Below are 13,791 nucleotides of genomic sequence, written 5' to 3'. Positions count from 1 at the left end.
TATATTGAAAATTTTCAGTTTTTAGTATGTAGAAATGTTTTATTTTCCTGAATATGCTCCACAAATCTAGAACTTCAAAAGTTAAGTAATTTATTCATAATAGTATTCTTATAATGGTATTTACACATGGAATTCCTAATATTTTAAGCATTCATTTGAGAAAGATGACTATGAGTTTACTGAAGTTGCATCATCTCTAACTTAATGTTCTAGCTAAATAAAGAGGGTGAAAATAAAAAATTCCTATAAAACATTTTATTTGGCGAAAACATTAGGATTAACCAAGTATTGAGTACTGAAGAATGGTACCATTTTATGAAAAAAGTAGGTTAAAAGTATTTTCCTGCTGTGAAATGGGTAAGTGGTGAAAGTCTAATGATTTATGAAATTCAGAGATACTTTTATTTACTTTTAATCAAAGTATACTTAATGATCCATTTCAACAAGGAAAGCTATATAATGGCATAATTCATAAATGTGCTAATCACTCTTCCTTGCTGAGTTCTGTGTTGTCATGTCCTTCTCAATTGTCCATTTACATTTTCCAACAAGATCAAATTATTACTATTGATCTTGTTTTCCAATAACTTTATTTGAAAACAACTACCTTTTATAATTTTTATTTCAAGCTGTTTTTATCAAAAAGAACTGTAATTTTGTTATTAAATTTCTAATCATTTATTTAAAAAATCTTTTATTCAATACGTTCTGGATCTTAAATTAAAATGGAATGAAAATATTTACATATATTTTAATGTACATTTGTATGTGCAAATATATTAATATATATAGATATGCAGACACATAAATAGAGAAAGGGAGTTAAGTACACTTATATTTGAGACTATAATTCCCTAATTTACTCATTAAAAAAACAACAATGTGTCATAATAATGCTAAGCCTGACAGCTACTTAGACTGTATTTAGAATCCAAAGAATGAACTAAGAGAAAAAAGGAAATAAACAATTGTCACTTTCCATACTAAGAAGGGGAAACATTATTATTATTACATTACCTGACAAAGTTTTATTTAAGCAAGTTTTTATTTAAAGTTCTATTTTATATTCATGTTACAAACAAAATATACATTTTTCAAATGCTAAAGTAAAACAATAGCTTTGATTTTTTTTAAATGGCACAAATATTAAAATCATCTAATAATGTAGATTTGTAAACAATAAATAATTCAACTCTATGCTAAAATATACTGTATTGAGCTTGGAAATCTATGTTTAAGTATAAACCCTTAAAATGGTTATCATTCTAGTAGCATATAACAAATAGAATTATAATTAAATTTCTAATAGCAATGGCTTAACAAAGAGAGGGAGGGTCTCGCATTACCTATAGTGTCGGCTTTGCTAAATCTTCGAGTTACAACATTGTTCATGTTTCCATTTTCACAGAGCTTCAATTCTGTGAGATATACTTCTACTTTGCAGTGCTTTACAAACATACCCTGTTCAACCACCTAAAAATCAAAACAAATCAGTGTCAGCTATAGCTCAATATATTTCACCATCTCTAGTAGAATACATTCCTCTAAAAAAGCTTTAGGAAAAAACACAGATCTCCAATGAAAAACAACAGCTATTAAAATCTGTCAACATAAAATAAAAGTTATTGGATATTTGAAAAAGCAAGAAACATTTTTGGAAAATTTATTATTTAACAGATTATAAATAATAATATTAAACACTAACAGACAGTTTGGAAAGGTATTCTACTGATCTGTGAAGATACTTAAGTACATAATGAATACATTCAGTATATATGACAAGAAAGTTTACTCAAAATGTAAATACAGCTCTGATTAAAGACAGAGACATACTTTGAGCTTTTAGTACTCGATCTCAAGCAGAAAACCCTTAAAAATTTTAAGTTTTACACAATTTCAGTTAGCAACAGCTATAATATCACTCTGTACATTAAAATAAATATTTTAAAATGATAACACCAAATTACTGCTGCCAAAGTACTTAGCTATGCTTTGTAACTGATATGTTAGTTTTCCACCCTAAGATGACTTTGTATGACCTTTACATGCGCACTTAGTAATTCTATGCAACAAATGAAAAAAAGAAAAAACCCTGCTAAACATGCAAGCAACAAAGCAGAAAAAGAGAAAATATGTATGTAGTAGGGTCACCTTTTTAATAAGTATATTTCCTTTTGATCTTCTAAAGGTTAACTGTAGGATTTAAGTCATGAATACTGTTGCTGAAAATAGTAATCAGCCTGATATGTGATACATTAGACAAATATGGCAAAAGGGAGGGCTCCAAATAACTGCTGTACTCACAAGCTTAGCATCAGTTTAGCAAGGGACTTAAACATTTCTCTTTCACTTGTAGGGAATTGTTTTAACTCAAAAAATTCAAATGTAGTTTATCTAGCATTGAATGTGCAACCCAACACTAATTTCTATGACACTTTGTCATGCACATTCTCCTACTGCATTTCTAAAATAGCCTGTCACCACTCCTTCCATTAATTAACTTAATTCATTTTCAAACTAATATATAAATTGTCTCTTAACAATATTCTGTTTTATCTTTTATGCTTATTTACTTTGAGGTTAAGAATGTAGCAAAAGATACCATATCATTTAATTTTATAAGACTGCTTGTAGCTATATTTGAGTAGGAAAACTAGGAATCAAATGTTTTTGTCAATCAAAATTTTCTGCTCTGGGACTCAATATCTGAGTAAGAATTCTACAATAATATTATATTAAGATAGCTACTAATCACTGATGAGTTGCTAAAACTTAACTAGCTACAGGCCTCATTTTTATGGGGGAAAAAAATGGAATGACCAACAATAGATCAGGTAATGGGATAAAAAAACAGGATTAAATAACAAAAAATATAAAAATTCCTCACTGTGATTTATACTGAGGTATGTATTTTCTAAATAAGCATAGTTTTTTTTGTTTTTTTTTTAAGACAATTTTCGTAACATTAACAGTTATTTACCTAGAAAGAACCTGGTGATTTAAATGTCAGGAAGTCATTGTAAACAATGAAAGCAAAACATCAAGATTATTTCAGAGTCCACACTTTACTGGGATTCAGAATTCTTCTCATTGTTTTTCCTTCTCTCTAACAATATCATACCATTGCTAAAACCCTCATCATCACTACTTAGATTACTATTAATATATTTATAAGATATTTTACTACTTCCAAGAGTAGTGTATTAAAAAGCTGTTCTTTTAAAGAAAATATGTTTGTCCTCCAACTATTTTTATCTGAAAGAACCATGTATATGAATGATTAAAGCTTGACTATAATAGCACCAGAACAGAGAAAAATACTTATGTATTACTGTTATTATGGTTGTATGTAAATTATTTGCTTCTGCAACATCTTCTTTGTATTTGTTATGTAGTCACCTACATTCATTAAAAATGTTCGCACTAAAAATAATCATTTAAAATGATAGCTATAGAAACTGTCACTGGAAGAAACAGGCTTATAAAAAACAGTATAAAGTCATACTTACCTAATTATTATAATCATTAAAATATACATTTGAAACAGACTGGAAGATGAATATTCAGAAATAGTTATGTTTCAGAATTAGAGTTCATAATTAAAATGTTTTTTGTAAGTGAATTATAATGTTGTTATATTATTTATCAATAAGGAGGAAGCACAAGATGAAATCTAGCTCCTTATTCAAAATTTAAGACTCATGGCTATATAAAAATATTTCCATTAATTCCAAGCCACGTTGAAGGTAAAGTCTCTTTACTAAGCTAGGGAGGGAAATACAAGTTTATGCTGAATTAAATATAATTTTTACTTGTTCATTTTGCTGTAAATGTTAGAGAGCATTTTGTATAAAATCATGAAATGTGTTTGACAAACCTAATTCAGTCTACTCTTACATCAGCGTATGAAAGTTTCAAAGAAACTTTACTTCATTCCAACTGCCTACTGGTCCCCCTTTGGAAACAGAAAGTAATTTCTAAAGAAATCTGGTACTCCACAACAATTTAATAACACTGGGCCTAATGGCACATTTACTATTTTTGAGTACATTTATTTTTGCAGCACTTACTGAGCACCTACTATGTGCTAGGAATAACCAGTGAGTTAGACCTACTAGTCCCTGGAGTCAGGAACAAGTAGATGGACAAATAGAGAAGTACAACACATCTATGAAATCATAGGTGTTAAATGTGCAACAAATTAATCTCACACGTGATATTCCATCCACAAATACGTCAGGATATATTTCTTCAAAAACAAGGATTTAAACAAAACCATAATACCATTCACACATCTAAAATAATTAAAATGAACTCCATAATATCAAATATCCAGTCGATACTCAAAATGTCTCTGCTGTCTCATTTTTAATGCATTGTTTGAATCAGGATCCAAATAAAACTCAAATATTGTAACTGACAGAGTCTCTTAAGTGTATTGTAACTGAAAAGTTCACCATCCATCCTTTTTATTTTTGCAGTTTTTATTAAGAGTACTTCATAGATGTTGAGGTATATTCTAAACAAGATGTAAATAATATCGAGTTACTACTCCTCTCTCTGTGTAACGTTGGTAGCCATAAATTAATCAGTGCCTAGAACTATGACCATTAAGCTAAATCTGACTCACCATCTATTTTTGTAAATAACATTTTACTAGAACACAGTCATGCCACTTCATTTATGTATCATCTATGGCCGCTTTTGCACCCAAAATGGCACAGTTAATAGTTTCCACAGAGACCATTTTGGTCCACAAAGCTGAAAATATTTACCATCTGGCCCTTCACACAGAAAAGTTTGGTGACCCCTATTGGCCACAAATTCATTAGGTTTTCTTCAGTTTTGCTAAATAATGTTTTGTAATTTTCAGTGTAGAAAAGCAGTTTTTGTTGGTTTATTCCTAAGTACTTTGATCTGTTATAAACATTATTTTAAAATTCAACTTTATTTGCTGCTGCTGTATAATTGGTTTTCATATATTGACTTTATATCCACCTACCTTGCTAAACTTAATTATTACTTCTAATTGTTCATCAGTACAACTTTTGGAATTTTCAACATACACAATTATGTCTCCTAAAATATTAAAATTTTATTTCTTCTTTTCAACACTTATTCTTTTAATTATTTCCTTTGCATTACCATACCAGCTAAAACCTTTAATATAGTTACCCTTGTCTTGTCCCTGATCTGAGAGGGAGAGCTTTGACTATTTTACCTATAAGTATATTTGCATTATGTTTCTATTGCTAGCTTTCTATTTTTAAGAGTTTAAAAAAATCATACATGGATATTGAAGTTGTATTAAATGCTTTTTCTGCATCTGTTGAGATTACTTTTCTTCATTACTCAGTTGAGAACAAAACTGTAAGTAATTTTCAAAGTTAAATCAAAATTGCACTTGAAAAAAATCCAGCTAAGCCATTTTTTTTAATTGTCCTTTTTACATACTGCTGGATTTGGCTTGCTATTATACTTAGGAATTAAGTATCTATGTTTATGAGTAAGACTAGCCTGCAAGTTTTCATTTTTGTAACGTCCTTTAGGGTTTTGTGTCATGTTTATGTTAACCTCACAAAAAAAGTTGGGCAGTATTCTATTTTCTGGAAGAGTTTGCATAAGATTGGTATACTGCTTCCTTAACTATTTGGGTGACTATACTGGTGAAGCCTCCTGCACCTGCAGTTTTCTTTATGGGAAGGTTTTCATTTAGCGATTCTATTTCTTTAATCACATAGTGCAATTCAGATTTTCTATTTTTCATTGTTTCAACATTAAGTTGTATTTTTCTAGACATTTGTCCATTTCAGCTAAATTTTCAATTACATAAAGCTATTCAAAAAATAATCTGTTAAAAAAGTCTTTAAGCTCTATGTCTCTTTTTCATTTCTAATATAGGTTGTTTGTGCCTATTCTCTTATTCTTGATCAGTCTTGCCAGGCCTCATCTTCATTTCACTTGCTTAATTTCACTGTTTTTACAATGAGTAAACTTTTTCATGTAGTGTATGCTTTTTTCTATTTTATTAATGTCTACTGTGCATTATTCTTTCATGATTAGGCTTAATTTCCTTTTTTTCTCTTCTTGAGACAACTAATTTTCAGACTTTCTTTTTTTCCAATATACGCATTTAAGCTGTAAAATTCCTTCTAAGAATTGCTTTAGTCACCTTTTTACATTATATTGATATTATCAGTTGAAAATATTAGACAATTTTAGAATACAAATTTGTCTTCTGCACTAAGTGTTACGCATATCAGTTAGGTCGTGGTGGCTAAGCATGTTCCAATCTGCTTCCTAGCTCACTCATGTGGCTGTCGGCAGGCCTCAGTTCCTCTCCAGTTGTGGACAGAGATTTTAGTTCCTCATTATGTAAGTCTCCCCATAGGCTGCCTGCATGGCATATTGCTTCATGTAGAGTGATTGATCTGAGAGAGAGAGAGAGCAGGAGAGCACTCACAAGTTAGAAGAACCCGTATATTTATAAATTAATCTCAGAAATGACACACTGTCACTTCTGCTGTAATTTACTGGTCACACACTCCAACCATGGGAGATTACACTATAGTGTGAATACCAGGGGGTGGCCATTACTGGGGGGCATCTTTGAGGCTGGCTACCACAGTCCACCCTCTGGCCCCCAGTAAGTCACAGTTCCTCCCTGAAAGATACCAAATACTCTCAACCCCTACAAAGGCTCCCCCTAGTTTCATCCCATTGTAACATCAACTCAAAGGTCAGAAATTTGTCATCTATATCTGATTCTGATGCAGATGAGGGTCCTTGGATGTAGTGCCTTAAGTAACTTGAGTATAGTTCCCCTTGATTTATAGGCCTGTGAACTAAGAGGTAAGTTTTCTGTCCCACATAACACCCAAAATAAAATGGTGGGGCATGTAGACGATAATCTTTAAGATATTCCTGTTAAAAAGGAGGCGAAGAGAAGGTACAAAGGAGTCAATGGCCCGCAGACATTCTGAAATTCACCTGTGCAAATACTGGAAAATCCTCGATTAGGGCTCACTTCTGCCCTTGCCTGAAATCAACTCTTCATAACTAACACTTGGCTTTGCTTCGAGTCATGTTTTTTCCATGAAAGTTAGCACATTTACAATGGAGTAAATTCGTAGTCTGATTCCTGCTTGTAGAAGTCTGGAAGGTCAAACACCTCTTTCATTTTACATTGTTTTTGCAGTCCAAGATGGCAGTAGTTCTTGAAAACATTGTAGGTCTCCAGTGGATCTCACTGGAGTTCATTCCATTAGTCAAAAGTCACACACAAAAATGTCCTCTAGTTAAATCTTCTCTAACTTGAGTTTATGCTGAGGGGCAATGCCCTTAGGCTTCTTAGAAGCTCTATTGTTCTTAGAAGCCACATGTTGAATTACAGTCTGAAATTCTTTTTTTTCTGTCAATCAAGCAATCCAGTTTACTTAATAAAATTCAAGGTGGGAGAATAGGTGGGAAGGAAATTATAGATTAAAACAGACTTAAAAGATATGGTTTTCATTTTTGTTTGTTTTTACCAATACGTAGTGACTTTATTATTAGCAATTTAAAAAAATTAAATTTATTGAGGTGATATTGGTTAATAAAATTACATTTTTCAAGTACACAGTGTTATATCATCTATATATTGCATTGTGTGCTCATCTCCTAGTCCAGTCTCCCTCTGACACCACATATTTGACCCCCTTTACCCTTTTCATCCTCCCCCACTCTTCCCCTCTGGTAACCTTCATACTGTTGTCTGTGTCTATTAAGTTTGTTTGGGTTGTTCGTTTGTTGCTGTTTTATATTCCACATATGAGTGAAATCATATGGTTCTTGTCCTTTTCCATCTGACTTATTTCACTTAGTATGATACTTTCAAGATCCATCCATATTGGTGCAAATGGCAGTATTTCATCCTTTCTTAGGGCTAAGTAGTTAGTTATCCCACAGTATATATGTACCACATCTCCTTTGTCTAGTCATCACCCATCAAAGGACACTTCGGTTATTTCCATGTCTTGGTTACCATAAATAATGATGCAATGAACATAGGGGGTAAATATATCTTTACAAATAAATGTTTTCAAATTTTTCACGTAGATAACCATAAGACGGATTGTTGAGTAATATGGTAGCTCTATTAACTTTTTGAGGAAACTCCATATTGTTTTCTATAGTGGTTGTACCAGTTTACATTCCCACTAGCAAGGTGCCAGGGTTCCCTTTTCTCCACATCCTCTCCAAACAGATGTGAGGTGGTATCCCATTATGGTTTTGATTTGCATTTCCATTATAGATAGTGAAGTTGAACATATTGTCACATGTTCTTTAAAGGCCCTTTTGTTTCAACAGAATTGTGAGGTAACACCATTGACTCTTCTGAGGTCTTAATAGTGAATTTTACCATCACATCTTAGGCTTCAAAATTAGACCATGCTTTCCTGAGAGTGCCTTGAGTTTGATCTTTGTTCAGAAACATCTCTTAGTTTTAGCGTTGTCAGCTGTAGACGCTAGGAATCTTCAAAACTATCAATTCTTGGCTCCTTTTTATTTAACAGTCCTTTCTTTAGCTTCTCCTTTCTTTCTCTTCTCACATCTGACTACAGCATTACTAGAAGAAACAAGGTAGTAATTTCAACGTTTTGGCAGATCATTCAGTTCATTAGATATAATTTTTTATCTTTCAGTTTACTGGAATTGATGCATTGCTAAACTTTCTGCCACTTTATAACAAAGACCATTTTCTTCTAGGTTCCAATAGGATTTTCCTCACTTTCTTTTCTGTACTCACTGGCAGCCTCTTCAAAGTCTAAAATTCTACTTCCAATTTATTCAAGGCTCTTTAGGCTTTCATTATTACCCTTTAAAAGTTCTTACAGCTTCTACCCACTGCCCAATTCTAAAACCTCTACTACATTTCAAGTTATTATGGCAGCATACTACTTCCAGGTACCAAAATCCGTATTAGCTATCTATTGCTGCATAACAAATTACCCCAAAACTTAGCAGCTTCACAAAGCAAACATCTCACATAGTTTGTGACGGTCAAGAATCTGAAGCAACTTAGCTGGGCTGTTCTGATTTGGAGTCTTTTATGAGATTGTTGTTAATCTGTGGCCTGGGGCTTCAACTATTTGGAAACTTGAATAAGACTGGAGGGTTTCACTTCCAAGCTCACTCATGTTTGTTAGCCGGCCTCTGTTCCTCTCTTGGTCAGTGATCTCAGTTCCTTACCATGTGAGCCCCCCCATAGTCCGTCTGAGTATGCAACTGAATTTTCCAGACTGAGAAATGAGAAAGCTAGAGAGGTATGCACTCCCGATAATCTACTCGTTTCTTTTTAAATATTATTGACATATATGATTACGTTAGTTTCAGGTGTAAAACATAATGATTTAATATTTGTACTTACTGCAAAATGATTACCACAACAGGTCTACTAAACTTTCATCACCATGCATAGTTAACAAAATTTTTTTCTTGTTATAAGAACTTTTAACTCTTATCAACTTTCAAATATGCAATACAGTGTTATTAACTATAGTCACCGTGCTCTACATTGTATTTCCATGACTTATTTACTTTATAACTGGAAGTTTTTTCCTTTTAATCCCCTTCACCCTAAAATCTAATCTTGAAAGTGATAAGCCATGACTTGTGCTTTATATTACTGGTCACAGAGACCAATACAATACCAAGACCTTGGTACAATGTGGAAGGGGACTACCCAAGGATGTGGCTATGAGGAGGGGGTTATCACTGTGGATATCACTGGGGGTTATCTTGGAAGCTACTATCTTAACTTACATGCTAATATTGTTATATACTCTAATTTTATACACATTTTTATCCCTGTAAGAAATCACTATTTTAAACAGTCTATCTTAAGATTTATTCACAATATTTATTTTGTCAGTCTACATTTTTTCCTATCTCTCCAGGCTTCCATATGAAGTAATTTTTCTTCCATTCTGCAGACTATTTTGTTATTTCCTTTAGTGCAGGTCTGCTGGTAACATATTCTATCAATTCATTTATCTGAAAAAGGCTTTTTCTGAAGGATCCTTTCCTTGGTCATAGAATTCTAGGTTAGCAGTTATTTTCCTTCACCATGTTGAAGATTTTTTTTTACTTTAATTTCTCTTGAGAAATTATTTCTTTGTCATATCCTTATTTTGAAGGTAATATATCTTTTTTCTGGCTACCATAAGGAACATCTTTTTGCCTTTGCTTTTCAACAGATTTATTGGGTATAGTTTTGTTTATATTTTTTCAGCTTGGGATTCATAGCATTTCTTGAGTCTGTAGAAGAGTATCTTTCATCGGTTTTGGAAAATTCTCAGCTATTACCTCCAGTATCATTTCTACCCCCTTCTGTCTTTACTCGCCTCCTAAGAGTCCACTTATATGAATGTTAAACTTATTTACTGTATTCCATGTGTCCCTTTGCTTTTTTCTGTATTTTCCATTCTTTAGTTTCTCTAAGCTTTAGTCTGTGAAGTTTCTACTGATGTTATTATTTAGTTTACAAATTCTCTCTTTGGTTCTGATTAGCCTGGTTTTTAATCCAAATACTAAGTCCTTAATTCTTAATTTTTTCATATTACTGTTCAGTTTTAGAATTATATTTGGTTCTTTACAGGTCTGTTGTTCTTTTCAACTCTGTCTTTTATAGTTTTGAACATAATAAGCACAATATTTTATAGTCTCTGTCTGATAACTCCATTATCTGGGTTCCTCATCATTTTGTTTCTATTGTCCATTATTTTTCTTAGATTTTGTTTCCATTTTATTTCCTGCTCATTTGTTTGTTTGTTTTTTTAAGTGAATGCCTAATACTACAAGTGAAACATTTTAGAGACAATTTGAGGCCCAGAAAGATGATTAACTTCTTTCTGCATCACAGCTAGGGGCATTACCAACGCTAGCTTCCTTAATGCAATGAGACGTTAGTAAAATTCAAAGTTTGGCTTCAGACCCTAAAAGGCCAGTCCATTTTTTAAATGAGTTCCATTAGCAACAGAGTTATGTGGAATATAGTATATATGGAAATTCCTGGATTTACTGATTTAATTTTGGAGGAAGACACATTTTAATAAAAACTGAGGGTAATTTTATGCACATTAAAGTTTGAAAATTACTTTACAAGTTGAGTCAATTCCAACCACCTTTTTAAAAATAAATGTATGGCCTCCTAGCAGATTTGTTAAGCTTTTTTCTTTCTACCTTTGTGAAGTATTCAGAATTCTTTTTCTTTTTTCTTTGCTTTTCAGACACAGATTTCAAGCAATGCCAACAAGGCGTCTTTCAAAAAGTGATGCAAATGAAGTTGTTGGTTAATCTATTTACCCATAATAAACACTTGTATAATGTGTTATATTTATTAAGAAAAAAAATTGTATTATTGAAAGTGTATAATTTATATTATCATATAAAGTAATTCAGTTTAACACATTTGAGGATATTTCAGACACACATTTTCCTTTATCCCAGAAATAAAGTTCTTATAGATAGTTTTATAGCTAATTAGTCTACTCTTCAAATGGTCAAAACACTCAATTCTCCAGTAATAGAGATAAAACGATAGGTCATTTTAAACATATCAGGCTAGCGTTCTTAGAACAGGAATCCTAATTTTGAAATGGCTACAAGAAAAGATTTAAGTGAAATTAAGGCACTAAATTAAATCAAAGGCACATTCACATTTAGAAAATAAGATTCAATTCTAACCTAAACCATAGACAGACAAATACAAATTGTTAATATAGCAACTTTGTAGCATGAGTTCCAAATAAATACAAATATGGTCTACTAGAGGTTTATACCCTTGTTACATAATTCATCTTTTAAATTGTTTCTATGTGGGAAAACAACCAGATAAATAATTACACCAGAGATTCTGGTTCTCCCCCCAATCTTTCCCCGACTCCCTTCCATACCCAAATACATGGTCAAACACTTGTATAAGTGGCAGAGCTACTATAAGCATTTGGTATTCTACGACAATACCCTCACTTTCATAAATGACTTTTCAGTTCCAAAAGCAAAGAAAATTGGTCACTTTTAATGCTTCCAGACTATAATTGTAAAACTTTAAAATCAGGGAAGAGCGATATCTGCATTTTTAAATTTTTTTAAAAAATTATGTTGCAAGACATTTCATCAACTTGTAGTTTCTTCATTATTTTCTAAATGTTTTATCAAAAAAGCAGTGTTGTACATTGGTTAAGAAAACAGTCAGGCTACCTTAGTTTGTAAACTGATATGACTTCTAAAAGGCCCTGAACCTCTCAACTTCTGCCCTCATTTCCTCATCTATAATGGGAATAATAATACTTAACTAATAAGGTTTTCTGTGAGGATTAATTTAGTTAATAATATATAAAGCAGTCCCCTTTTATCCATAAGGAGATACATTCCAGGACCCCAGTATATGCCAGAAACAACGAATAGTACCGAACTTGTATATACTATGTGTCTTCCTATACGTATATAATACATATATACCTATGGAAAAGTTTATAAATTAGGCTCCACAACAGATTAACACATATAAAACAGAAGACTTATAACAACATACTGGAATAAACATTATGTGAATGTGGTTTCTTTCTCTCTCTCTCTCTCACTCTGATTACCAATCTGATGACTGAGATGGCTACCAAGCGACTAATGAGCAGGTAGCATGTACAGCGTGGATACAATGGACAAAGGGATGATTAAAATCCCAGCAGGACAGAGTGAGATAGTATGAGATTTCTTTATGCTACTTAGAATGGTATACAATTTAAAACTTATCAATTATTTATTTCTTAAATTTTTTCATTTAATATTTTTGGATCATGGTTGCCTGCGAGTAAACAAAACCCTGTAAAGCGAAGCCATGGATAAGGAGGGACTACTGTTATATGCTTGTAATAGCAGCTAGCACATAGTAAACCCTCTATATGTGTTAGTTGTTCTTGTTATTATATAATATCAGGAAGTAACATTTGACAGCCTTTTTTGAAAGATCATTGACAAGGCTTTACAAGTCATTATAAGATTAACAATAAAATGTGAATTGTTCAAGAAAAACATTTTTATTCAGTTCTTAATATGTACCTTTCGTGCTATTGGTTCCTGACCTTCCATCAATGTATACCAGCTGACAAGTTTATTCCAGCCCTCAGTTGGCAATAGTATGTAATCCAATTCATCAATAAGATGTTCCTTAAGTGATTGGGCATCACCATCTGCAAAAGGAAAAACAAACTCAATACATAAAAAGAAACAACAGTACATATTCCTAAATACTTTGGTTATATATATTAAAAATTACTTAAGACCTAGAAGACTAATTTATATGTTTAAATGAATTTTGAAGAAAGCACTAAAGAGGTTCACATCTAAATCAACATATTCCAAAATAAACTGTTGCTTTAAAAAGTTCCAATATTTAGCATTAGCCAACCAAAGTGTTTAAAGACATCATTTTTATTTTATTAGGCTCTTAAAATATAACAAGGTGTAATTGTTTGCCAAGGGACCTAAAAGAAGAGTGTTTCCCAAATATGTTGAGTATCAGAGATCCCTTGCATGGTAGCAGTGGCCAATCTAGCATTAGCTGATATAGGAGGCTCAGAAACAAATCAATAATCTTTCACAATGGCTCCAAAGCACACGGGGCTGGAAACCATGACGGAAATCACAAAAGGGCATCTTGTGAACCAACGTATTACTCCAGAAGGCCCATATCTAGACTCCTCCACAGATCGAAAGTGGAAGTCGTTTCCTAGATGTGGTTCTAATTCT

At 32.3% G+C, this 13,791-nt stretch overlaps 1 protein-coding gene across 5 annotated transcripts in view; it reads right to left on the bottom strand.

Annotated features, from left to right (window-relative positions):
- The window catches only part of USP15 (ubiquitin specific peptidase 15), a 114,150-nt gene that overhangs the window by 73,655 nt on the left and 26,704 nt on the right, over positions 1 to 13,791 (bottom strand). For 3 of the 5 annotated variants that reach the window (XM_019732414.3, XM_019732415.3, XM_088800381.1), the window contains exons 3-4: positions 13,102 to 13,232; positions 1,347 to 1,473 (exon numbers count right to left, since the gene is read on the bottom strand). In XM_019732414.3, the coding sequence (XP_019587973.1) occupies positions 1,347 to 1,473; positions 13,102 to 13,232 (258 nt within the window). Of the gene's footprint in view, positions 1 to 1,346; positions 1,474 to 2,151; positions 2,280 to 13,101; positions 13,233 to 13,791 lie in introns of those variants that run through there. The other 2 variants (XM_019732416.3, XM_074325466.2) reach the window with 2 other exon arrangements.

The sequence above is a fragment of the Rhinolophus sinicus genome, chromosome 1 (assembly GCF_057876585.1).
Source record: "Rhinolophus sinicus isolate RSI-liver-muscle chromosome 1, RSI-T2T, whole genome shotgun sequence".
In the NCBI taxonomy this organism is placed as follows: Eukaryota; Metazoa; Chordata; class Mammalia; order Chiroptera; family Rhinolophidae; genus Rhinolophus; species Rhinolophus sinicus.
The sequence above is the reverse complement of the archived record's forward strand: the minus strand, read 5'-3'. Positions and strand labels throughout refer to the sequence as shown.